The 23,734-nt window shown below is 45.3% G+C and overlaps 2 protein-coding genes across 2 annotated transcripts; both read right to left on the bottom strand.

The window, feature by feature from the left end:
* Positions 1 to 6,291: 6,291 nt before the first annotated feature.
* Positions 6,292 to 12,490, bottom strand: LOC144102182 (uncharacterized). The gene is made up of 2 exons (XM_077635495.1): positions 12,385 to 12,490; positions 6,292 to 6,814 (listed from the first exon to the last, which is right to left on the bottom strand). Exons 1-2 carry the CDS (start codon positions 12,488 to 12,490, stop codon positions 6,573 to 6,575), a joined length of 348 nt encoding a protein of 115 aa, XP_077491621.1. The 3' UTR covers positions 6,292 to 6,572.
* A 2,737-nt stretch (positions 12,491 to 15,227) lies between these two features.
* LOC144100107 (complement inhibitor CirpT4-like) lies at positions 15,228 to 19,662 on the bottom strand. Its single transcript, XM_077633143.1, has 3 exons — positions 19,353 to 19,662; positions 17,554 to 17,665; positions 15,228 to 15,346 (listed from the first exon to the last, which is right to left on the bottom strand). Exons 1-3 carry the CDS (start codon positions 19,459 to 19,461, stop codon positions 15,244 to 15,246), a joined length of 324 nt encoding a protein of 107 aa, XP_077489269.1. The 5' UTR covers positions 19,462 to 19,662; the 3' UTR covers positions 15,228 to 15,243.
* Positions 19,663 to 23,734: the final 4,072 nt, after the last annotated feature.

Here is a 23,734-nt window from a genome sequence, read left to right as displayed (position 1 = left end):
TCAACAGTATGGTGACTGTATACGAAGAGACGAAGAACGAGAAGCTCAAACTCGTGGTAAGTTTCGAGACAGCGGCCAGTGAGTGCCACTGGACTCGTGTGCTTGTGCAAATACTGCTGTAGTTTTAAATTTCACTAACATGAATCCATATGTTGCGGCGATGGATTCCCAGGAGTGTGAAGCCTGGAACGTACGCCGATATTCAAACGGGCCCAATCCATGAACCCGCCGCGGTGGCTCAGTGGTTAGGGCGCTCGGCTACTGACCCGGAGTTCCCGGGTTCGAACCCGACCGCGGCGGCTGCGTTTTTATGGAGGAAAAACGCTAAGGCGCCCGTGTGCTGTGCGATGTCAGTGCACGTCAAAGATCCCCAGGTGGTCGAAATTATCCCGGAGCCCTCCACTACGGCACCTCTTCATTTCTTTCACTCCCTCTCCCTGCCCTTATGGCGCGGTTCAGGTGTCCAATGATATATGAGACATACTGCGCCATTTCCTTTCCCCAAAAAACCGATTATTATTATTGTTAATCCATGCAAACCCTATCAGACAGACGCGAGCTATCGCTTACCACAGCTTTTGCGCTCATAACTTGGACCACAAATAGGCAACAGCATTATCATGCATCAGCGTGCGCTCTTAGAAACAAGCTGGCTGCTGCGCTTCCATGTCATGCGCATTTCGAGAAAAACTCGAACAGCATGCATAGTGGCTGCAGCTGCTGCTGCTGTTGCTGCCAGCAAGAAATGAAGGAAAGTGCACGGGCTTGCCTACTGGCTGAAGCCGAGCCACGCTCGATGCCGCATGCTGAAAGTAGGAGAGTTAAAGGATAGGAGAGGAAAGATAGAAAGAAAAGGCACCGCGCGCTAATAGGCCCACAGGCCCCGGGCCGATCCCAGAGGCAGTGCAATACCGGGCCGACCCGTGCCAGAGTGCATCAAGCCGAGAACTCCACCATATTCCAAAAACAAGTTTAATATCTTGGGTCCAAGGACCAGCAGCAGTTACTAAATATGGTATCAGGCTGCAGTTGCGCCGTTTCAAAAACAGGCGTGGGCTTGAGACAACATACGCATTACTTTCACGATGAAATACCGCCCCAAATTCGCTTAATAATAATAAAATAATAATTGGTTTTTGGGGAAAGGAATTGGCGCAGTATCTGTCTCATATATCGTTGGACACTTTCGCTTAGTTTCTCCTTCAAGTGCAGCTGGAACAGCGCAGTAAAGAGGCAGTTCTCGCATGCAGGTACCCTAACCTAACGCTGCTATAGAAAAATCAACGAAAGCAACGAACGCTGTCAAAATAGGAACGATTTCAATGAAATGATTAGCCTCTTCAACCGCAGGTGCAGCCATAACACAGCGCGAGCTGAATTGCATTCGTTTGCGCAAAAAAAGCCGCAAGTTACATTGGCGTTTTCGTGATGTATACAGTCTGAAATCGGACGCATACTCTGCCTCTCGCACAAATGATGTTGGAGAAATTTGTGCACGCGTGAGTGGGGTTCATGAACGAGCCGAGGCGACCTTTACTCAGCCTTCAAAACGAAGTGCCCGCAGGCCAGCGGCGGCGGCCAGCGGCTCGGTTAACAGGGACAGAAGAATCCATGCGTGTGCAATGTCAAATGAGACGCGGTGCAGCTTGTGCGTTCTTCGCGGTATTTCTACGCGAATGACCTTTATTCAACCATCACACTATTAGCATTCCTCCGGTGCCGCTTGACGAACTTTGACAAACGTCCCGTGCTACAGTGTATAGCGTTACAAAACATCTTTGCTGAAGCGTCGCCGTCCATGACGCGTGTCGAGCGAGCGTCTACACGTAACAAGCAATGCGCACCTATCAATGAACAGCACACCACGGCCCGGACAGGCGATAGCACAAAGATTAAAAATTAAATGTAATCCACCGCAGACCATGAGTGTGCGTTACCGGAGGAGCCAAGTAAATCGAGCTTGCAGGGTGCTAACTAACCCATGTTTCCATTCGACCGTCATTCAAGGGATAAGCGATATCTCTGGCCGCCCATCTACCTTGGAAGACGAAAAAGCCAGTAGACAGCTCACGAGGAGCAGCTTGCCACCACGGGTTTTGCACCGACTGCGTTTCCGCGCGCCAGGAACAGCATAGGGGCTCAGACATAAGCGGCATTAGTCGAGAGCGCGATGGTTTCTGCTACTTATAACGCAGCCTACAAGAGAGGATAGGTAGTTTGTCGCTGCGCAGATAAGACTGTTTGCACGCACAGCTCTGCTTAGAGTGGTTTAGGAGACCAAGTTAATTAATCATAATCGCGTAGACTTACCGTGAGTGGGCGATTAAGTTGGATTTTGTTGAAAACGTAGTCCACGAGATAACACGCCGACTTCGCCGGCAACACCATGGGCAACACTGATATCTGTGCACACAGTTGTCTGCGGTAATGATTTTCCGCCGTCTCGCGGTAAAATTAGTAAAATGTGAAACAGAAACGCATTTCACGGTCCGATCTTCACTATTCGCACTCTTGCTGTGTGTCTATAGCTTGATCTGGTATCCAGGACCACAGAGAGTAATTGGTTTATAAACTTCAATTCTTTACTCACTCTTCAAAAACCGCCTTACTTTCGCGAAAAGAAAACCGAACCCTTACTGCTTTATCCATCCGCGCAGTGTCTTCTACCGAAAAGTATGTGGCACACTTTTCGAATATTAACTAGAAAAAAGCATGGCGCAGTCTTTTTTGTGTTTGTGTTTACAAAATTGGCATATGGGCGACATCAGAGCGTCATGGGCTCCGGAGCAACAGGTATACGGGGAGGAACGAAAAAATTCTCGCTTTAGATTGTCGCGTCGCAGCACTGTTTCACGTGAATGCAAACGGCAAAGGTATAAATGGCAGATGGAAATCGCGCAGAGGATCATGCTCTTTGGAACTGTCATAACGGTGTTTTTAAGAGATGAGCGTATCCTTGAATTTTCACACCTGTCTTTTTCCTTTTATTTTCCGGAACTTTTAAAGAGAACTGTGGAATCGCTGATGTATATAATTATAATTGTTTTTTTGGGGGAAAAGAAATGGCACAGTATCTGTCTCATATATTGTTGGACACCTGAACCGCGCCGTAAGGAAAGGGTAAAGGAGGGAGTGAAAGAAGAAAGGAAGAGAGAGGTGCCGTAGTGGAGGGCCCCGGAATAATTTCGACCTCCTGGGGATCTTAGTTTAAATAAATAAATAATTGGTTTGGAGGGAAAGGAAATGGCGCAGTATCTGTCTCATATATCGTTGGACACCTGAACCGCGCCGTAAGGGAAGGGTAAAGGAGGGAGTGAAAGAAGAAAGGAAGGAGAGGTGCCGTAGTGGAGGGCTCCGGAATAATTTCGACCACCTGGGGATCTTTAACGTGCACTGACATCATACAGCATACGGGCGCCTTAGCGTTTTTCCTCCATAAAAACGCAGGAATCGCTGATGAAACGTTTCTAAATTATTCGCGTTGGACAGTAACGATCGAAAGAGGGAATGGAATTGTGCAGAGCGATTCCTTTTAGAGGGACCGTGTTCGTTTGATGTAGTACAGTTTGCGGGCACCCTTACTTCAGGGGTGGCTACCTTTCCTTGTTTTACATGTTAGAATTAAATACTCTTTATTTGTGCTTGCAATATTCGTCACGGTATAACGAAAAGGAGCTTTTCAAAGCTTCTAATAGTATACAGAAGGGCACTGTCCTCGTTGTCCTCAGCGATATTTTTTTAATTCCTGAAGCAGCGAAGGAGGTGGAGGACTCTAGCCATAGCTGCGGTCGTCCGCTGCAGAGGGCCCTTCAGCATGCAGTCAAAAAAGAAATTGAAAATTTTTATGCATTTAGTCGGAATGCAGTGCATGGATTGTCAGCATACAAAAAGTATATGATATCGTTGCAGACTTTGGTCTATAGACAGTCTATCGGCTATGGTCTATAGACAGTCTATATAGACTGTCTATAGACAAAAAATTAAGGCGGTTATATACTTTAGTCTACAGATAGTTTACAGACCGTCCGAATACAAAGCAAGGCTGTTATACAGATTCGTCTATAGATGGTCTATAGACCGTTTAATAATAATAATAATAATAATAATAATAATTGATTTTTTGGGGAAAGGAAATGGCACAGTATCTGTCCCATATATCGTTGGACACCCAAACCGCGCCGTAAGGGAAGGGATAAAGGAGGGAGTGAAAGTAGAAAGGAAGAAAGAGGTGCCGCAGTGGAAGGCTCCGGAATAATTTCGACCACCTGGGGATCTTTAACGTGCACTGACATCGCACAGTACACGGGCGCCTTAGCGTTTTTCCTCCATAAAAACGCAGCCACCGCGGTCGGGTTCGAACCCTGGAACTCCGGATCAGTAGTCGAGCGCCCTAACCACTGAGCCACTGCGGCGGGTCAGACCGTTTATCGACGAAACGAAATTAAGGCGGCTATAGACTAGTCTATAGACTGCCTTAGACTGAAGGAAAAGTCTAAAGGAAGTCTATAGAGTCTATAAAACTCTATAGAGTCTATAAAGCTCTATAGAAATTATATTGAACTTTTCATACAGGTATACTAGGACAAACGTAATGAATTCTCCAGCGGCATGCGTCACGGAAGCAGCGAAAAACAACAGAGGAAAAAATGAAGTGAAAACAAAGTGAAAACAAAGCACGCCTCAAATTTCTGTACCAACTCGATTATCACCAGTTTAATATAGGTACATATAGATACAAGACTCACACGCCATAAACATTCTGTGGCTTTAAATGAATTTATATGCCATTCTGACTGTTTTAAACACTCATTTTTTCCCTTTGCAGTTAGGGTGTGGAACAACTTCAAACCATCAATTACACACTGTTTAACACTCGATGAATTTGCTAAGTTAGCTGAGGGTTATTTGTACACAAGTTCGTGAATTTTATATCCCATATTCCTAATCAGCATACATTAATGACTCTGAAATTGTGCTAAATATTTGTGTTATGAAGAATTTGTACATTTTTATTGTGATACCTTGTCACTGTATCGTTTCACCGATATGTATCAGCAGTTTCTTTGAGTCTGTATTGATTTTGCATTTTCTTATCTAAGAGCGCTTCATTACGGTAATTAATGTACACCTAACATTGTTTCTTCGTTCATAACTTACTGCAATTTTTATTCATTTACAAATCACTGGTCTTGCTGTGCAACACTTTTCAAATAGTGTCCGGCTTTTTGAATGTTTCTGCCCTGCCTGTAAAAATCCTGCCGGTGAATGACAATATTTAAAGCTAACTAACTAAACCGTTACATTGTACGGCCCCAGGACGCCAGAAAATGCATGCTAGCTCGTACGTTGAATGCGCGAAGGTAATGGTGCATGCGACGTTTATCGAGACGAAATACCTACGTCAGGCAAAGCCGACGCCGCTTCAATAACCACGAAACTATCAACTAACTTTGTCCTTAAAAGGAAGGTAACGTGTACCTACGAAAACTGTTCTGACGACAGCACTCATGAGGCGTGGAGCATGGCCCATCTTTTCCGGTAATGCGCGAGCCACCAATAAGAGGATATGAGTGTGACGGAATATTTTCAAAAAGGCTAGTGACATCAGATGTCATAAAACCTTTCGAGGATAAAAGTGAACAGGAAAAACATGGCTTTGCAGAAAGGTATCTTTAATGTCAGAACACATCTGGTAGTCGGCAGTCGTACCGGGTCTGTGTTGGACTTTGCACCAGCTCGCTTATCTTTTAGCTATATCTAGCGAAACAAAATTTATCGTAAGCAAGGAAATAGGAAGAAACAAACACCCAGCCAGTGTAACCAGCTCTCCTTTTTGTAGTAGTAAATATTACGCAGTAGTTCAGAGCGGTCTTGCACGAGTCAAAGCCATGGACGGGACTCGCATGCGGGGGCTTGTACGGATGGTCTTTGCCTTGTGAGCGAATTTATATTGCGCTTGTAAGTATTCTTCACCGAATAACACTTCACATGCCAGCGATTGCATTGTATTATTAGAACAGGCTTGTCCCTTTGTGTTTGTGTGTCACGACTGAGGAGAAAGAACACTGGCTGTCTATGCCAAAACCAGCGGATTAGGCCTAGAAGCTTGCAGATTCTGCGCGGTCCGCCTGTGATTAATTGCGACTCGGCGTGACTAGCTTTCACGTTTTATTTCAGCAGCACGGCGTCATGGCAGTGGGCTTAGTAAATATCGGGTGACTGAAGATTACCAGTTGGAGTTATATGAAAAAAATTCTCGCAAGGAGCAATTCGGCTTATATGATGCAGCGGTTCACTGCTACTTGGAAGTTTCTTGGAGGCGATACACAAACGGCTTAAAACCGGTCGGGCGTTTAGTTTTCGGGATGGAAAATTCCTCATAACGCCATTACCAACCTGTACACATGGCACGATTGGCGACCGGTATTGACGTCACCGCTGCGTCGTCACTGTGGCGTCAAGCCCACAACTCGTTGATCCAGCTTGGACAGGCGTCCGCGTCACCGTAAGGTTACTAGGAGTCCCTGGTGTTGGACATAATTAGTGGTCGGCCCCGAGTGCGGCACTGTCGTTCACTCTTCTGGCAGGCTTTCTACGTAAGGGGGTGGCTGTGAGTCCTGCGTGACGCACTCTTCGTACGGCGGTGGCTTCGGCTCTTCCTCGATCACAATCGGTTCGAGCGGGAGCGGCGGCAAGACATTGGTCCCTTCGGCAGGGTCTTCGACGAATGAAGTGGTTATCTCCTGGCAGGGTTCTAGGACCGATCCGTAGAAGAGGTCGTGGCCAGAGGGAGGCGTGTGGGGGGGCACCATTCCTGCAAAGATAGTTGCAGCGTATAAGGTACCCAAAGATAAATGTCGACAACGGTGTGACATGCGGCCTGCAAACAACGAAACTATGTTATCGGCACAGGCCGCTTCACTGCTGCGCAGGTTTTCTAGCACGCCGATATTGCGAGCAGCACGAGCTGGTACGCAAGGAAGAAGCGAAAGACACATAATACAGCGCTTTTGAAGGACGTGAGATAAAGTGGGATTTTCATCGGTAAGTATTTTGAGAAGTGCTCACATATAAGCCCTTCAGCGAAGAGTCTTGATTCTATACATATATGTATGTGTAAAAGACAAAAACGTTACCGAAGCAATTATATGTGGCCATTTCTGAAGCGAAAGCTTCGCTACGCTAGGTAAAGCCGATTTCACCGTGCGTTGCCGGTTAACCTTCAAGTGAGCGAGAGGTCAAGTGTGGCTATGGGCCTTCCATATGTGGTCCACCGTGGTGTCGCCCCAATTGACCTTTGACCTTTCGATTCGCCGGTAGAGGGCGGTACAGTAGGCCACAGCGTTCATTCGGTGACCAACTTTTCGCGACCAACCGTTAATTTAACTGCCACATGCCAGAGTGGCAGGGTGGGCGCGCTGCCTGTCCAGTGGCCAGAACGCTCTCAACGTTACAGAGGCCAAGCCGCGTCTAGTTTCCCGATACTCTACAACTTTCGCTCTCTAACCAGGTTCAGCAGTAGTTAGAACACAGATAATTTTTGTCACGTGTTTCGTAGCGAAAATGTGAATATTTCTAGGGGCTGGACGCGAGCCTACTAACAGTGTTTGCTGGCGCATCACCGCTTAATTTTCGTTAGGTTAGACGTGAGAGTAAAATTCGATCGTAAAAGCGTTCTCCGCATTACTATCCGCGCTACAGTACAGTTGCAGATAATATTCGGAGAATCGTATTCTGCGGTTGAATATTTTTTCCACTCGCTGCAAGGAAAAATAATACAGGCGTTAATGAATAGGGTATCGTGTGCGTTTGCGCATGAAGACCCCAAGCCTTACTATTTCTGTTACGGAACGTGGGGAAAGCGTTGAAACGTCGAAGAGCAGTCCGTGTTACACAACCCGCGGATGTGCAGTCGTGAGCAAGCATAACAGGCCCCCCTTCTTATTCGAACGTTTCCAACTTGTTTACATTTCCTGCAGCGCCGTGAAGTCATAATTCCAACCAGCTGGGGGAGATACATATACACACAAGTTGAAGATACGGCATGGGTTAACCATTTGCACAAGATACAATGCATGACTTAAAAAATAACCAGCGGCAACTGTGCATTCACATCCGCCAATGTTACGGCAATAAAAAAAAACGCGAAAGAAGAAAAATCGGGAGACGGCAACTGAGCACTCAAGCACGTCACACGTCCGACAACAGTGCTCGGAACTGAGCCTCGGATCGGCGTTCGCGATACCGCCAGAAACATTACTAGAAAAAATATGTTAGCGCGTATAATTACTGAAGTAGTGACTTAAAACGTTGTTGCCTTTCAAAAAATGATTGACAAGACCAAATACACACTTCAAAAGTTTGTACATGAGGCGTGGTGCAGGATTACCGCGCGGGATATGTTTGCCATGTCTGAAAATACTGTGGCGCCCACAGATATGGACGCTAACCTTTTGAATGGTTTTTATTCATTCTTCTAAACTGCCGATACGCTGGTTTATCGCTTTGTTTGCGATGCAAGACACAACCAGATTTATCTCTATTGATCGCAGCCAGGCAGAGCTGATTCTACGTTGTTCCAGAATGTTCTAGCAACTTTGCACGCTTTATCTCGAAAGTTCGCTATCGGCTTTAAACTGAGCACGGCCGACAGCGGCGGACATTTTGCTCGATGATCGCCGAGCACGTTTGTCGCTTCACCGCCGCCGAGTGGTTCAGTCCATTGTGGGCGCAGGTCAGCCCAAATAAAGAGTTTTCATTTAGAAGAACTTTTCGCTGCCTTGACTCCTGTCATCGCTACGTGCCGATATCATATGATCTACAGTCACGAAAACGGCGCACTCTGAAATATATCTGGGGCGGAATGTAACGTAACATGCCCGCCAATCTTTGTGCAAGTAATCAGAAATGCGGGAAAAGCCGATAGTACAAGTTTCATTAGAAAGCACCCCGTGCTTTCCCTTAACGTGCACTGCCATCGCATATAGCACACACGCGCGTAATTTTCACTTCGCCTCCATTGAACTTCGGTTCCCGGTGCTGAGGTTCGACCTCGCGACCTCAAGCTTAGAGACAGAACGTCATAATCAGTGATCAACTCCGAGGGATTGCAGAAGCAACACCATTTGCATTATCTTTTGACGTGATTTTCGAACTCAAGCTATCCGCCGCTCTTCTAGTGATAGCTTTGATCGCTGTCCACTTCGAGCATCGCTCCTGTGAATAGCTTAAAGCGGTGCGAAAGTTCGTTTGGCGAATTTCAAAAAGAAGAAAAATAGATTGCCACAAGTACAGCTATGATGTGTCCCGTAGAGATGCTTGTTTATTGATCACTCCGCTCTCCTAGCGCGATGAAACGGTGAAGTCTATAGACAAAAATGGTCTATAGACTCCTTTGACTATTTATTTCCTATACATATTTATTTTTGTCTAATCATATTCAATAGACTGTCTATAGACAAAAGCCTACTAAAATGTGTGGCCATAAATCTAGATTGATTATAGACGATTTGTATTGCCTGCGGTCTGTCCTCTAGAATTCGCTTATGGAGAGTGCATAGACTTTATAGACAGAAGTCTATGAACAGTCTGTACGCTGTCTAGAGAACTTTTGTAAGGGTTCAGATGCGTGCCGGCCGCCAGCCTCTTGCGTTGTATCATTGGGCGACACGAAGGAGTGAGTGGTGTATACGTCCGCGCGGTAGCCGAAGTTGCTGCTCTTGGTTTATCGAGACGCTTCCATTGCGTTTCGTCTACAACGCGACGCGCCTCCGGCAGCAGCCTCTGACGTCATTCCACTCCGTCAGCAGATATGTGGCGACAACAGTCACAACGTGCCTGGGGAAAGCCTTTTATCGCTGTTTGGCGGAATGATGACGATACACGGCCTCGCTTGCTTCTAGAACATGTTGCTCAGATTAAACACCTTGCAGGTGAACTTCAGTTCACTAGTATGTTACTTAATCACGACACCAAATTAATATCAAATTATTAGGTTACTTCATCGATGACTTAAAAACATACGTGCCTAAAATTTTCCGCCCAGTAAAAGGGTTTGTTGTGGCTGCGTTTTTGAAGAGAACTAATTGCTAACTTGGCAGAATTTATCTATTATTTAAAGCAGTTCATTAGCAGCCAGTTTTTAGTATGGGCATTTTCTTCTGAAGAAAACTGAATGGTCACGCCCGTCTAAAATTGTATCGATGTGTGTTAAACAATTTTGTTAAGACCTACTTGCTAATCAGCTTCTTTTCCTGCTCCATAATTAAAAAATGAGAATAGTGAACTAATTACTCGACCTATGAGACTAAATTTATAGCGCATTTGACCGCCCAGCGCTCCGCGAGATTAACTAGTTTTGAAGAACACACACACAACAGTTGACCTCGACATAAAGGCCCGTGCGTCCGCTGCCACCACTGCTCAAATCTCCCTACATTTATATCTATAGGATGATTGCTTGTAGCGTACGTTTTACTGACCTTTCTCTCGGTCCATCTTATTACTACTTTCGTACTTATCACCCTGGCCACACTATTTATGTTGGCCGCGGATAACGTGGTCGAGGTGAATGCGGCAGCATCTGCGATCAAGATTTTTTTAATTTCTATTTTTTACGTGATGCACCGCAGTAGGCAACGCTATCATGACGATTTAATCAAATAAGAGTCGCAAGGTGATTAGCACTAACATCGCTCAATGAGGGCTATCGTGCATGCGAGGTGAATGTTGAAAACATTCTTTCTTATCGTTATTTCAGAGCGGTTAGGAACGTTTGGAAGCAGCTTCCCGTCTTAAATCGCATTGCTTGTTTTCAAGCCTACTGTGGTTTCTACACTGCGTTGTTAGTTCAGCCTTATTCGGTTCGGGCACATCTGAACAGAAAGTTGGATTCTTTCTCAGCTGTCTCTGGAGATGATACAACCGTGTTTAAACACAGTCTGGATGCTCACTGGGGTCACTGAATACACCCCTTATCAAGTTCAAGCGGGGGATATACAAGTATACAGTACGTTTGCTGAATCGTCAGCCACGCTTTGAGGTATGTACCAAGAGCGGATAAAATTTCCCTTTTTTCGCAAAAAAAGCATGTTATCTTGATACGCTACACCTGTTATACAACTGATGTTTTGTGCTTATTTTTGCGCACATATTGCTTACGGCATGTGCAGTTTGGTGTAAGAAAAAAAAGACATCGGACAAGCGTACCAGTACCACACTTACGAGTTCTAACACACCCAGTATTTATTAGCACTGAAAACTACTCGGTCTGCTACCCCGTGAAAACTAACTGACTTTACAGCGCAAAGAAAGAATGTGACTGGCTTTAATTGGGCCGAGACACAGTACATTTTTCCCGGTCTTCTTAAAATGAGAAAAAAAAAACGCAACGCAACGCTCGATATCTCCGCACCCTTGAGAATAATAATAATAATTGGTTTTGGGGGGAAAGGAAATGGCGCAGTATCTGTCTCATATCGTTGGACACCTGAACCGCGCCGTAAGGGAGGGAATAAAGGATGGAGTGAAAGAAGAAAGGAAGAAAAAGGTGCCGTAGTGGAGGGCTCCGGAATAATTTCGACCACCTGGACAGAGGCTGCGTATTTGCTGCAGCGACAACCACACATGAACCACAGTCGCTACCCGCATGACGGAGACGAGAGGCTGGGCAGGAAGTTTGGGAATGGTTCTCAGCACATTCCATTATAAAGGTGACGGCATATGGTACCATGTTTCAGTTGCTGCTTGCCGCTAGCGCGAAAGTACATACTTTACTCACTTTAGACCGTTTCGGCAACAAGGCTAGGTTTAATGGTTTGTGACGAACATTTAAATCCGATGTAAATTTCTAAGCCTGTACAGTATACGCCTTGCATTGCTTACGTAACGACTGGCAAACAAAGCTCACTGTCGAAACCAACAAAAGTTGATAATTGTCGAAAGCAATGAAGGGTCCATGAAAATGGATTCTGGAGACATAGCAGCATCACCCAGTACTCTATCGACGGGTGACTGTCGGCTCTAAAAAAAAGTATGCGCAACTACTGGTTATGGTTAGTAACTTCCCAAAGTGACTCAGCTTATGAGGGACGCCGTAGTGGAGAGCTCCGGAAATTTCGGCTACCTGAGGTTGTTTAACGTGCACTGACATCGCACAGCACACGGGCCTCTACAATTCCGCCTCCACCGAAGTTCGGCCGCCACGACCGGGGTCGAACCCGCGTCTTTTAGGTCAGCACCTGATCGCCATAACTGCTGAGCCACCGTGGTGGTCCAGGATAGAGCCACTCAGGTCCGTTCGGTGGACGAAAATTGTTTGCATACACCTATGCTTCAAATAGCGCGCGGAAAAAGGTGAGAGAGAGATACGGAAACATGGCTTACCGAGGACGACCTTTCTGGAGTAGATGTAGGTCAGATAGGCCTCCGACAGACACCAGACGGTAACGAAGGACGCTGTGACGCCGGCGACAACTGTGAAACCGTCCATGCTCGAACTGTGCTTCTGTTTTCCGGGCGTCGCTCTTCCTTAGGGAGCTCGTCAGCGCTGGTCTTTGCTTTGCTTCGGTAGTTAAACAACAGCCGGGCAGTAGTGCCGCTATCGCCGCGGCGGACAATATCGGCGGTGATGGGTGGAAGCTGGGTGCGCTCGTTATCTCCTCGTCATCGGAATATGCGGCCGCAAACACACCTTTCATTTCTTTCCTGCATGCGCTTGCACCGATTTCCATGTCGAGCTGTTTGACCCAGCGCACGAAAAATAAACTGCTTCGGCATGCTGGTAGAAGGGTGGCGAAGGGTTCTGGAGCAGCGCTTACCGGACAGTGCAGTGGAAACTTCTAATCAACTCTGCACATCTGCAACAAAAAATTTTAATTTGAAAACCACGTTACTGCCCCTAGTCACCCCTGATGAATGAGCCGAGCCAGCTTCGAAACGTTGGGTTTCAAATTAAAGTTCTTGGTTGGAGATGTACAGAGTTTATTAGAAGTCTTCAAACCTAACAAGACAGGCAAATCTGTCAAAATGTTTAGTTTTCAGTAAAAACTTCCAGTCGATCGGTTAAATGCGCTTTGATTATGAAGGGGCTAGGTTCCCCTGGATGTATCTTGGTCAGGGTCGCTATAAAACTAATGGCGAATTCCAATCTACGATCCGGAGCAAACTTTTTTGCTGCGCGAAACCGAAGAGGATGTTTAAATTGGCGGTTGGCATTCATATCTTGTGTTCTGACTGGACCGTGACGATGTGGTTCCTATAGACTTCGAAGGCATCTTGTTCCTACACGGATTCAGAGAGCGCTCTGGAACGCTGATTCGAATTCGTCATAATACGTTACCAGTGGGGTTAGGTACAACATTTTTTTGGGATGCTTGTACGGGAAAAAGAAAACATTTCTACCAGGTCCCGTAAAGTATTTCACTGAAACGCATGGAAGCACGAAGAATTCTTTTTTTTTTTTGCGTGCACCTGTCCACACAAAACTTCGTCGCCGACTACAGAGTTGGATTCGCTATGATGGCGTTCTGTTTGTAGGCTCGATTCACTCGGTTTAAAGTGCAGTATGATGGTTTCTTTTGCCTGGAAATCTGACTGCAATTAACAACAGCCCAACCGTTACCTCTTGGTTTATTTATTTACACTCACGGCCGAAGCATTACAGAGAGTTGTGGGTAGTAATAAAAATATATACAAAACAATATTGGCACAGCAGATCTGTTGATCTTGTCTTGCATAAGCGAAAGCCATCACTGTCACGTTGACGCTGACCGTACTGTCATGATCACTGTTAGCGGGAACGCGTGAGCTTGTGGCGCTGTATCTTAACGGCGCCATGTACAACGAAACGCTTCAGCTAACAGCTTTGCTACCGCAACGATTGCGTCGTTATCTCACCAGTGATAAATCTCGTTGTGGCCTGCGTAATATGTCATGCCCGGAAACACCAACGGTCGCATGCGGACTAGCGAGGCAGTAACTCAGGTTTAAACCTAGGTCTTGAGTCACGTGACGCGTCAGAGTGGGCTCATTCAAGAATGCACCACGTGTGGTCAAAAGAATGAGGTGGTCCTTTTGCAAGTTCGCTGAAACAGAAAAAGGAGGGGACGCAGGGAGGGGGGGGGGATCTTAACAGCTTTCGTCGTTACTACCTCAGGTAGAAAAGTCGGGAACTTATGGTCAAGAAAAATGGTCAGCAAAGCGCAAAACAATTTTTGTAGACCGAGAGAAGGTATAGAGACGATTGCACTTTCAATAGACAGTGGTGCCAATGCAGGGAGGACCCTTGGTGGTTGAAGTATCCGCCTAGCAAGCAAGAGGTGCGGGATTGATTCTCCAGTGCCTCTTAGTGCCTTTGCAGTTGATGCGAGCTTTGCCATGTCCTGGAAGTCGGCTTCTTTACGGTGAAAGTCTTCCGAAAAATTGATCTTTGACCCGACTCAGTAAAGACCAAACACGTTAGCTCTGGCTTTATTTGATAAAGCTCTCCTTCTCGTGTTCTGCGAAATCAAATAATCACCTCAGGACGCGGTGCCATTTTTTAAACGCGATTAAAAACTCTCAGGCCATTAGCAGTCCTTCGAATGGGGATAGCCACCCACCAGCGGCGACTCCTTTTCCCCTCGCCGTCCATGAATAATAATAATTGGTTTTTTGGGGGAAAGGAAATGGCGCAGTATCTGTCTCACATATCGTTGGACACCTGAACCACGCCGTAAGGGAAGGGATAAAGGAGGGAGTGAAAGAAGAAAGGAAGAAATAGGTGCCGTTGTGGAGGGCTCCGGAATAATTTAGACCACCTGGGGATCTTTAACGTGCACTGACATCGCACAGCACACGGGCGCCTCAGCGTTTTTCCTCCATAAAAACGCAGCCGCCGCGGTCGGGTTCGAACCCGGGAACTCCGGATCAGTAGTCGAGCGCCCTAACCACTGAGCCACCGCGGCGGGGCACCGTCCATGATGGGGCACCCACATTTGAGGTCCGTGTAGTCGGTGCCTGTAAGGGAATCTCCTCCACGGAATATGTATAAGAACAGTCAAAGGCAACAAGCTAACAACTAAGGAGGGAGCAAACGTAAACCAGAACGTAATTCACATAGGGGCAATAACTTGATAAGAAGGTTGCCCGGGTAGCTGGTTTGACGCAGTTATGGCTACTCGCCGAGGTGAAAGACAGCATGATCCAACCACGGGAAGTACACGATACGTTCTTGAGCAGGGCGCGGTGCACATTTGCCTTTATTCATGAGCCGTGCACGGGGCACACCGCCTTGGGACAGCAGTGGGGGTACGCGCCTTTTCCCGTGACAGTCTTGCACGGCGGCTGTACGTAGGAGGAGCCGCACCTGTAGGGAGAGCGGGCACGTCACGTGAACCCATTCTGAACGGTGTTCACATCCAACATTCTTCGGCAAAAATTTTTAATATTGAATTATTGTAAGGTTTTTGTTATGCAAATATTGGAGATGGTAAATTCTTCCGATGAGCAGCAAAATCTGTCCTTTAAACTTTTTCCATCGCTCGCATTGAGTAGTTAAAATTTCGTTAGAAAAGTAATGGGGAACGTTTTTGGCGACAGCAGAAACGTTAACGGCAACAAAATGCAAGCCTACCGGCGGGGAATCTGCGGATATATCGATTGTCATAGAAGAATCTTACAGTATATGAAAAAAAAATGCGTTCATAAACTCTTTCCTGTTGAAAAGTGCGTTTGTCCAGAATTGCTGGGCATGTCTCGTGAAGTAATGATACTGGTTCACTGGCTTTAAGCATATTTACATTCCATCAATACAGCTGTTCTCTTTAATGAAGATTTTTGGCGGTGTATTGGTTGACAAGTGATCACTGATAAAAAAGTCAGAAAAAGGATGAGTATGCCGATGGAGTCAGATGAGAGGGTGAACGGGTGAGACAGTCATTAGATTCGTGCCTTATGGCGTGAACTGGTTAAGAAAAAAAGAAGAATGGCTGGAGTTGGTAAACCGTGAGTTTGTACTATTCATGAATTTGGGAAAGCTCCTAACTAGGGCCGCAAAGCTTTGCGGCCTATGATGTTTCAATGGGAGAAGTCGCATTTTATGTACACAATTGAAGAGATAACATTTTTTTATTACAGGTTTTACGTTCTAGTTGATCTGTTGTATGCGTCAAAGGTAAAGGCGCCCCGATGTCTGACCTAAAATTAGTTCCGGAACAATCTAAAGCTCCAGCAATTTGCCTACGTCTATGGAAAATACCAACATTTAAAGACCCTTCAGGTGAAACAAGCATGGTTTTTTGAAGTATCTGCAGCTCAATTTGCGTTTTCCAGAAGCTTCTAAATAAAACAGGGCCTCGGCTTTCTGTGCTTTGAAACGGTGTGCGTTGAAGCAAACAGAATAAGCGTCCGAAATTGACAATTTCACAATAAGGTTATCCCATCTCACGTTGCTGGGCACCGGGCAGATAAACAGGTGCTCAGATTAAACCTCAGTAATTTTCCACGCGGTTACCGAATTGCCTCCATTAGACCCTACGATATCTATTACAAGCACTTTTTCCCAGCAGCGGCTTGAAAACTTGTGCCAATTCTAAACAGGGGAGGAAATTTGGGTTCTTAAATTTCTCTGAGTGCCATCGACGTATCCGTAGCGAAGTGTTGCTCTTGATGTTTCCACGAATTTTTCTAAACTCTATTGTTGCTACATTATTGTTCAAGGCCATCGATACGCGCCTTATCATTCTTTTTGTCACGCCAGAGGAGACCAGATTTCTCGGGAAAAATTAGAACCAAGCATAACAGACCATATGACGTTCGAGATTCTTATCCGTTGATTTCTGGTCTTAACACGAAAGTTTTTCGCCTTTAAATTTGCCCTAGCTTAGAGCGACAGCGATTCTGTTTTTCAGCGACCCCCTAACAAGCAGGCTGCCATCATTGCAGTGGGATGGACACTTTGGCGATTTGGAATATGTGCGTATAGGGTGCAAAAGCGGAAGCAGACGAAAGACAGACAAAACAAGAAAACAGCATCGACAGCGCTCGTGTGTGTTGTTACCTTCTTCTTTCTCTCTTTCGTATTGTTGCGCTCTTCCACCAAATACTCTGTCATCGCTACTGTTTATTCACTGGCTGAAAAAAAGTAACTAGTGCTAAAAACAAAAGAGACAACAAAAATATACCGAAGATACCTATGTGTTTTTTTTTTTTTGAGCGGTAGTTACCATGCTTCAGCCAGTGAATCATAAGCGCCAACTAGCCCGTCTTTCTTCTTTGATAACGCTCTTACTGAGTTATTTCCGTTCGTGGGTGCAGATATCCAGGCGAACCGTTTTCCAATCTGATATAAGTCTGGTCTTCTTCACTCTGGACCGCCTTCCATCACCACAGGGTGAACATATTACTCCGATTTGTACCTTCCGAGGGTGTTAAATCTGAAACCTCGCTTCGTGTGTTTAATCGTCTACGACATCGTTGATTTAATCGCTAATCAATCGTTTGAAACAGCCCACTCGTCGTTTCATCTTTCCGAACTACATTACCTTTGTGTGGAGGGTACAGAGAGGCACTTACCCAATGAACAGCACCAGATCTTCGGTCTGTTCGCAGGACCAACGCTGGCAGGGTTTCTCCATGTCCACGTGCGCCCCGCGCGGGATTGTTTGATTCTTGTACAGGCACATACCTGAATGTCGAGAGAGCGAGAAAAAAAAAATGAAGCTGAAACTGGATGAGACACGAATTCTGGGAAGTAAGGAAACTTCACTATAGCTGCGCGACCTCACCTTGTCGTTAGAACATATACTTGCAACAAGGACTTATCGCATGTGTAGAAAAATATGTGATTGAACACATGCCATCGCGTTCAAGTTCAGTATGTTGCTAGCTACTAGTAGGATTTGATGAGGTACAATCCCTGCGCCTCGTTAAAGATGGGTTTTAGTCCACGGCAGTCAAATTGGCATTAAAACGCCGATAGCGTCTAGTATAGTAAAAACGTTTCTGCTCTATAATTCAATCTACTTTTGTAATCTGTTTCGTTTATGGCGCTTAACATCCCAAAGCGACTCAGGCTATGAGGGGCGTCATAGTAAAGGTCTCCAGAAATTTAAACCACCTGGGGCTCTTTAACGTGCATTGGTGTTCTTTAGCGTGCACTCGAACCAGCGCCTTTCAGGTCAGCAGCCGAGCACCATAACCACTGAGCCAACGCGGCCACTATCTCTACTATATCAGTCCGAAAGGTAATTATTAAATCGTTAAATCATTCACATTCCTTTTTTACAAAGCGTAAAGCAGTTTGGCGAGGTGACTACGTTGTTCAGTAACCAAGGCGCGTTGCGTACTAACAATGTGTTTCACATTTATAAAGGATCTCATGTACAACTTTTATAATAATGTGAGTAATTACCCATTAGCACCCATTTAATGGTAGCTGTGAACGGCTACAAATGAAAGCTAGCTGTCCTAGTTAGCTCAGATGGCAGAGCGACTGCTCTTCTTGAGGCGATGGTCTCGGGTTTGAACTGCGCACCAGGACGGATTTTCCTTCAACTACGAAGTTTCTGTGAAATTCGTTCAGCTTTCCTCTGTACCTGCGTGGCTACGCTTGGTTGGATGCTAACTAGTAAATATTCTCAATATTACAAATGTACTCCACCTTGGCGGATTTCCCTATATATGTGCACAACTTTTACGGATGAATCAATCGCATTTTTATGCGGTCGGAAATTATCCCTTAGTTCCTCGTTCATAGTTTACACGTTAATATTTAGGTATAAGTAGCATGCCTTGCTAGTTTTAAGGCTCAATTTTTAAAATGCTTTATTCGCCAAGCCAAATAGTTTGGAAAAGATGATATTTGGTGCAGAAGACAAGCCTGTGGTACTATTTCAAGTTAAAAATATGACACTAAAACATACAAAACGAATTGCTGGCGCTTATATCCAGGGCAGCAATAATTAAGGCAGCAATAACAGCGGTATAAGCTTATAGCGTCACAGCAAATATCGACCAGTAATTGACTGCATTATCAAAGTAAAGCCCAATTTCGGCGATGCCAATGCTTACTCAAAGCTGTCTCCACGCACAAATTACTCCTAGTAGAACGAGCTTCTCGTTGAAACTCTAGCCACTAATGCGATATTCATTTGAGTGACACAACTGCTAAGGCCGTAAAAATGAGCAGCTGCTTTGAATTGTAATAACGACATACCTATATTTTATAGCTCACAGTGTCAGCTGGCTCATCCCTGTCTATCTTATAGCATTATCCTTATTCTTCACGCTTGTCACCCCCCTCTCTCTCTATTGCTACCGTATCTCATGGCGGTGTATTAAAATGAAATGGAAATAAAATCTACGTTACTCGCCTTGGTGGATTTTCACCGCCTCCCAGCCCATGTCGATCCCACTGGCCAATCGCGCCACGACGACCATGTTCACGACGACCACAGAAAACACTATGTCCGTCCCCATCATGAAGAGTTCGTCTACCGCTAGCCTGCCGCTCCAATCGTGCTCTCAGAGAGCGTCCTTTCAAAACCGCGCTCACACATACATTGCGCTGGCCTCCGTTCGTCACCGCTGAATGCGATACGGGAGGCGTTAAATCTTTCCTTTTCAATTATGTCTCCCTCTTGAGGTATACGAACAGCGCGTCAGCATTGGTCCTGCCTCTTTCACGACGTCCTTCCGTATACCTACACAAAATCATGTCCGCTAGTTTATGCCTTTGCGGTGTGGCGTCGCTAGCATCTGTGGTTTCTCTTTTGTTTTTTGCCGGAACACGAAACGTTCGAATTGACGGCTTTTCTTGTACGCTTCGTCTGTGAAGAAATATGCAGCGCTGTCGAAGCTACGCTGGGCGTCTACTGATTCCAGACCGTATTCTCCAGGCTCTTAACGGAGCTTTCCAATTTCATCGGTTGTGACACATTGGACGTCAGCGGATGAAAGCGCTGCCTGTCAACTACGGTAGCGAACTGCAGACTCACCTCAATCTTGCTTTTAGCAGCATGATGTACTTCGTTTTAGTACCCCAGGATGGCGCGTTAGTTCGCTAATGCTGGGTCTTAGGACCAATAAGTTTTCACGATTTTGAACCGTCTAGCTTATCTTTTAAACCATCTTGCCTCGGTTTCTAAACACATCTTTGTCTACTGAACTTAGTGTCATGTCATTGTCTTCATTCGCAACCTGTATACCTAACTGCACTGTTAACTAAAACATTGTTTTTGCTGGAAAGCACCATGCTCGAAATGCTGTTTGTGATAGTATAAGAATGCAATCTCTCATTTTACTATTTCTGCAGTAGAAACTGGTATTATCGATATATGCCGCGTTCTTCTTAATGTTGCTGTCATGCCAAATAATTTTGTAATGCCCGAAAAACTAAAATAAATAAAGTAATGATGACCCACTGCAGTGGCTCAGTGGTTAGTGCGCTCGGCTACTGCTACGTAGTCTCGGGCTCGAACTCGACCGCGGTGGCTTCGTTTTTATGGAGGTAAAACGCAAAGGCGCCCGTGTGCTGTGCGATGTCAGTGCACGTTAAAAATCCCCAGGTGGTCGAAATTATTCCGGAGCCCTCCACTACGGCACCTGGTTCTTTCTTCCTTTCACTCCCTCCTTTATCCCTTCTCTTACGGCGCAGTTTAGGTGTCCAATGATATATGAGACAGATACTGCGCCATTTCCTTTCCCCCAAATTCAATTATTATTAATATTAAGAAAGAAAGAAATGAAATGAAATGATGGGTGCTGCAATTGATGTGATAAAAAGCTCGGTAGAGCACTAACGGAGAAGGATCGGCTGTTGGTGAGAATCCTCTGCACGGGACTCCTTACCATCTCCATTCGTTTTTACGTGCGAATTTCTCCGTTTATTTCACCTCTAAACATTTGAGAATCTAGGCCTGGCTAGTACAGCCCTGCATGCTTTTAGAGAGGCAGGGTAACAGCTGCAGCAAGAAACAGCTCCTTATCATGCGTCCCGTTTAGCACTGAGTACTGTGTTCACTATGGGTCGCGAGCATATATTACTGGCGCAGTTGTTTGCGACAAATTGAAAGGCGTGACGAATCGGACCGCCATAAAAGTGGCTAATTTATGTGACTGCCTGTCTTCAGCGGCGTCTGTCAAGACGTGAGATTGTAAAGAGTGTTAATTGATTCTCGGTAATCAGTTTCTTTGTTTGAAGACCGACAGCTAAGAAATGCTTTCAGTGAGGAGGAAAAGCACTGAACATTAAAAGCAAGGTAAAAGATGTAGAACTGCAATGATATGGAAACAACAATATTTGGTATGAAGCGCTTAAAAACATAATTCTGTCTGTCGTAAGTGCGCTTGTTGTATTGTATTTGTATTTGCATTGGTAGGAAACGGGTATACAAAATGAGCAAGAAGGATTACAAGAGGAACATTCTCCATGTACACATACTTTATGAACAGATCGGCAAGATGATGTCACTAAAACATGTCACAGCTTTCACAAACCACTTAGCTCCTGCGTTTTGATTTATTCGTTTCGTCTGCGTATGCATACTTCCAGCAGTTCTATGGGTCGAGGAGGAGAAGAAGGGGGGGAGAACCCATGATAAACTCTAGCAGGGTCAAAAAAGGACAACAAAACAAAGTCATGAAGGCAAGAAAGGGCCACTTTTAATAAAGAAAAAAAACAATCATTTAATCTAGTATACCAATCACCGTATGACAGGCCGTACCACAGCTCCATCTTTTTATCCAGTCCAGATATCACAGTAGGACACACCGTATCCTAGCTCGGCTCTCCTTATCTAGCCCAGCAACCACAGTGGGACACGCCGTATCCCAGTTCCATTATAACGATTGGAATCAGGTCACGAAAAGTGTTAATAAAAGCGGAAATTCAAGAAAAGATAGAGTTCCTGGTAAAGTCCAGTGCAGCTAAAAGGTAACATCATTTTATGTTTCCATCCTCGCAGGGAGAAAACATTTCAACTGAAGCAGTTTGTTCGTTCCTTAGCGCAGAATATATATAACGTCTTCAAGGCCGATTTATTTGCCGCTAGTTTGGGTTTTGATAGGGCCTAATCAGGAGCAAGCAACAACGTACGTAGCCATTCTCGTTCGGGAGAAGTAGCTGCAGTCTGAAAGTGTGCCTGCATGGAAGAGAAAAACAAAGAAAACTTTGTTTCTAAGAATCTGAGTCAACGCACAAAACCGCGCAGTGGGCTATGATTTACGACACGGAGTGAATTATGTGGCGCAAGTAAAGGCTTATAAACTAGGAGTTCACAGGTCTTTGTGGATGAAAGCCCGGCGAACCTATAAAAATCCCTGCTACTGCTACCTTATCAACGACATGATATGTTCCTTTTGTTCGCTAGCTAGCCTGCTCTTCAGAATGTTTTCATTTCATTTCATTTTATTACCTTAAAGACCCCTCGCGGGGTATTACATAAGGGGTGGGATTAGCAGGAAAAGGCACAAAACAATGCCATTAGTGATCATGAACAAAAAATGTTGTTTAAATTGTTTGCAAATGATGAAGGACAGGTGATGTCGACGATGTGCTGGGGAAGGCCGTTCCAATCCTTAGCTGCACGTGGGAAGAAGGAGGCTGAAAAAGTAACAGTTCGGGCACGTGGGCGAAAAACTTGAAGCGTGTGGCTAGTGCGATGAGAAATGTATGATGCTGGCGTGATGTAAGGGGCACGGTTAAGTGATGAGTAAAAGAACTTGTGGTACAGTGATAGCGTGGCTATGCGACGACGAACGGAAAGAGGCGATAGTGCTGATTTGGTTTTTAAGGCTGAAACACTGACGTCGTAGGAGTAAGAGGAATGAATGAACCTTGTAGTGCGGTTTTGAACGGCTTCTAGATCGTTTACGAGGTTAATATGATGCGGGTCCCATATGGCGGATGCATATTCAAGTTTAGGTCTAATGAGTGACTTGTAGGCGAGCAATTTCACGTGATGTGAGGTGAGGCGAAGGTGACGTTTAAGAAATCCCAGAGTTTTGTTAGCCGATGATATCACGTTAGTAACATGTGCATTCCATGTTAGGTCATTAGATAATGTGACGCCTAAGTATTTGAAAGATGATACAGATTCTACGAACTCGTTAGCGATTTTGTATTGGAAGGCATGAGTCTTTTTGCGACGGGTGATGGAAAGAAGCTTGCATTTGCTAGGGTTGAGGGTCATAAGCCAATCTGCGCACCACTGTTCAATTTGGTTAAGGTCCTGCTGGAGGGCTTCATGATCAGTTATGTTTGTTACTTGGCGGTAAATTACGCAGTCGTCAGCGAACATTCGAATTTGGCAGGATACGTATTGAGGGAGATCATTAATATATATTAAAAACAATACGGGTGCAAGAACAGAGCCTTGTGGGACGCCGGATGTTACAGGGAGAGGGTTGGAAGACTGGTTATTTACAATGACTGACTGAAAGCGATTTCTTAAGAAGGCCTTGATCCAGTTTAGCACGTTAGGATGAATGTTTAGAATAGAAAGTTTTTGTATTAAACGTTGATGTGGAACTTTATCAAATGCTTTAGCGTAATCCAGAAAGATGGCGTCAACTTGAAGGTTAGCGTCCAGGTTAGTATGTAAGTCGTTGAGGAACATGGCTAGTTGTGTTTCGCATGAATACCCCTTGCGGAAACCGTGCTGGGATGGATGGAAGAAATTGTTAGCGTCTAAGAAGTCCATTACCTGAGAGTATATGACATGTTCCATGATCTTGCAGGGGACGCTAGTTAAAG

The sequence above is a fragment of the Amblyomma americanum genome, chromosome 8 (assembly GCF_052857255.1).
Source record: "Amblyomma americanum isolate KBUSLIRL-KWMA chromosome 8, ASM5285725v1, whole genome shotgun sequence".
NCBI classification, from domain to species: domain Eukaryota; kingdom Metazoa; phylum Arthropoda; class Arachnida; order Ixodida; family Ixodidae; genus Amblyomma; species Amblyomma americanum.
Note: the sequence above shows the minus strand (reverse complement) of the source record. Positions and strands in the feature narration are given on the sequence as shown.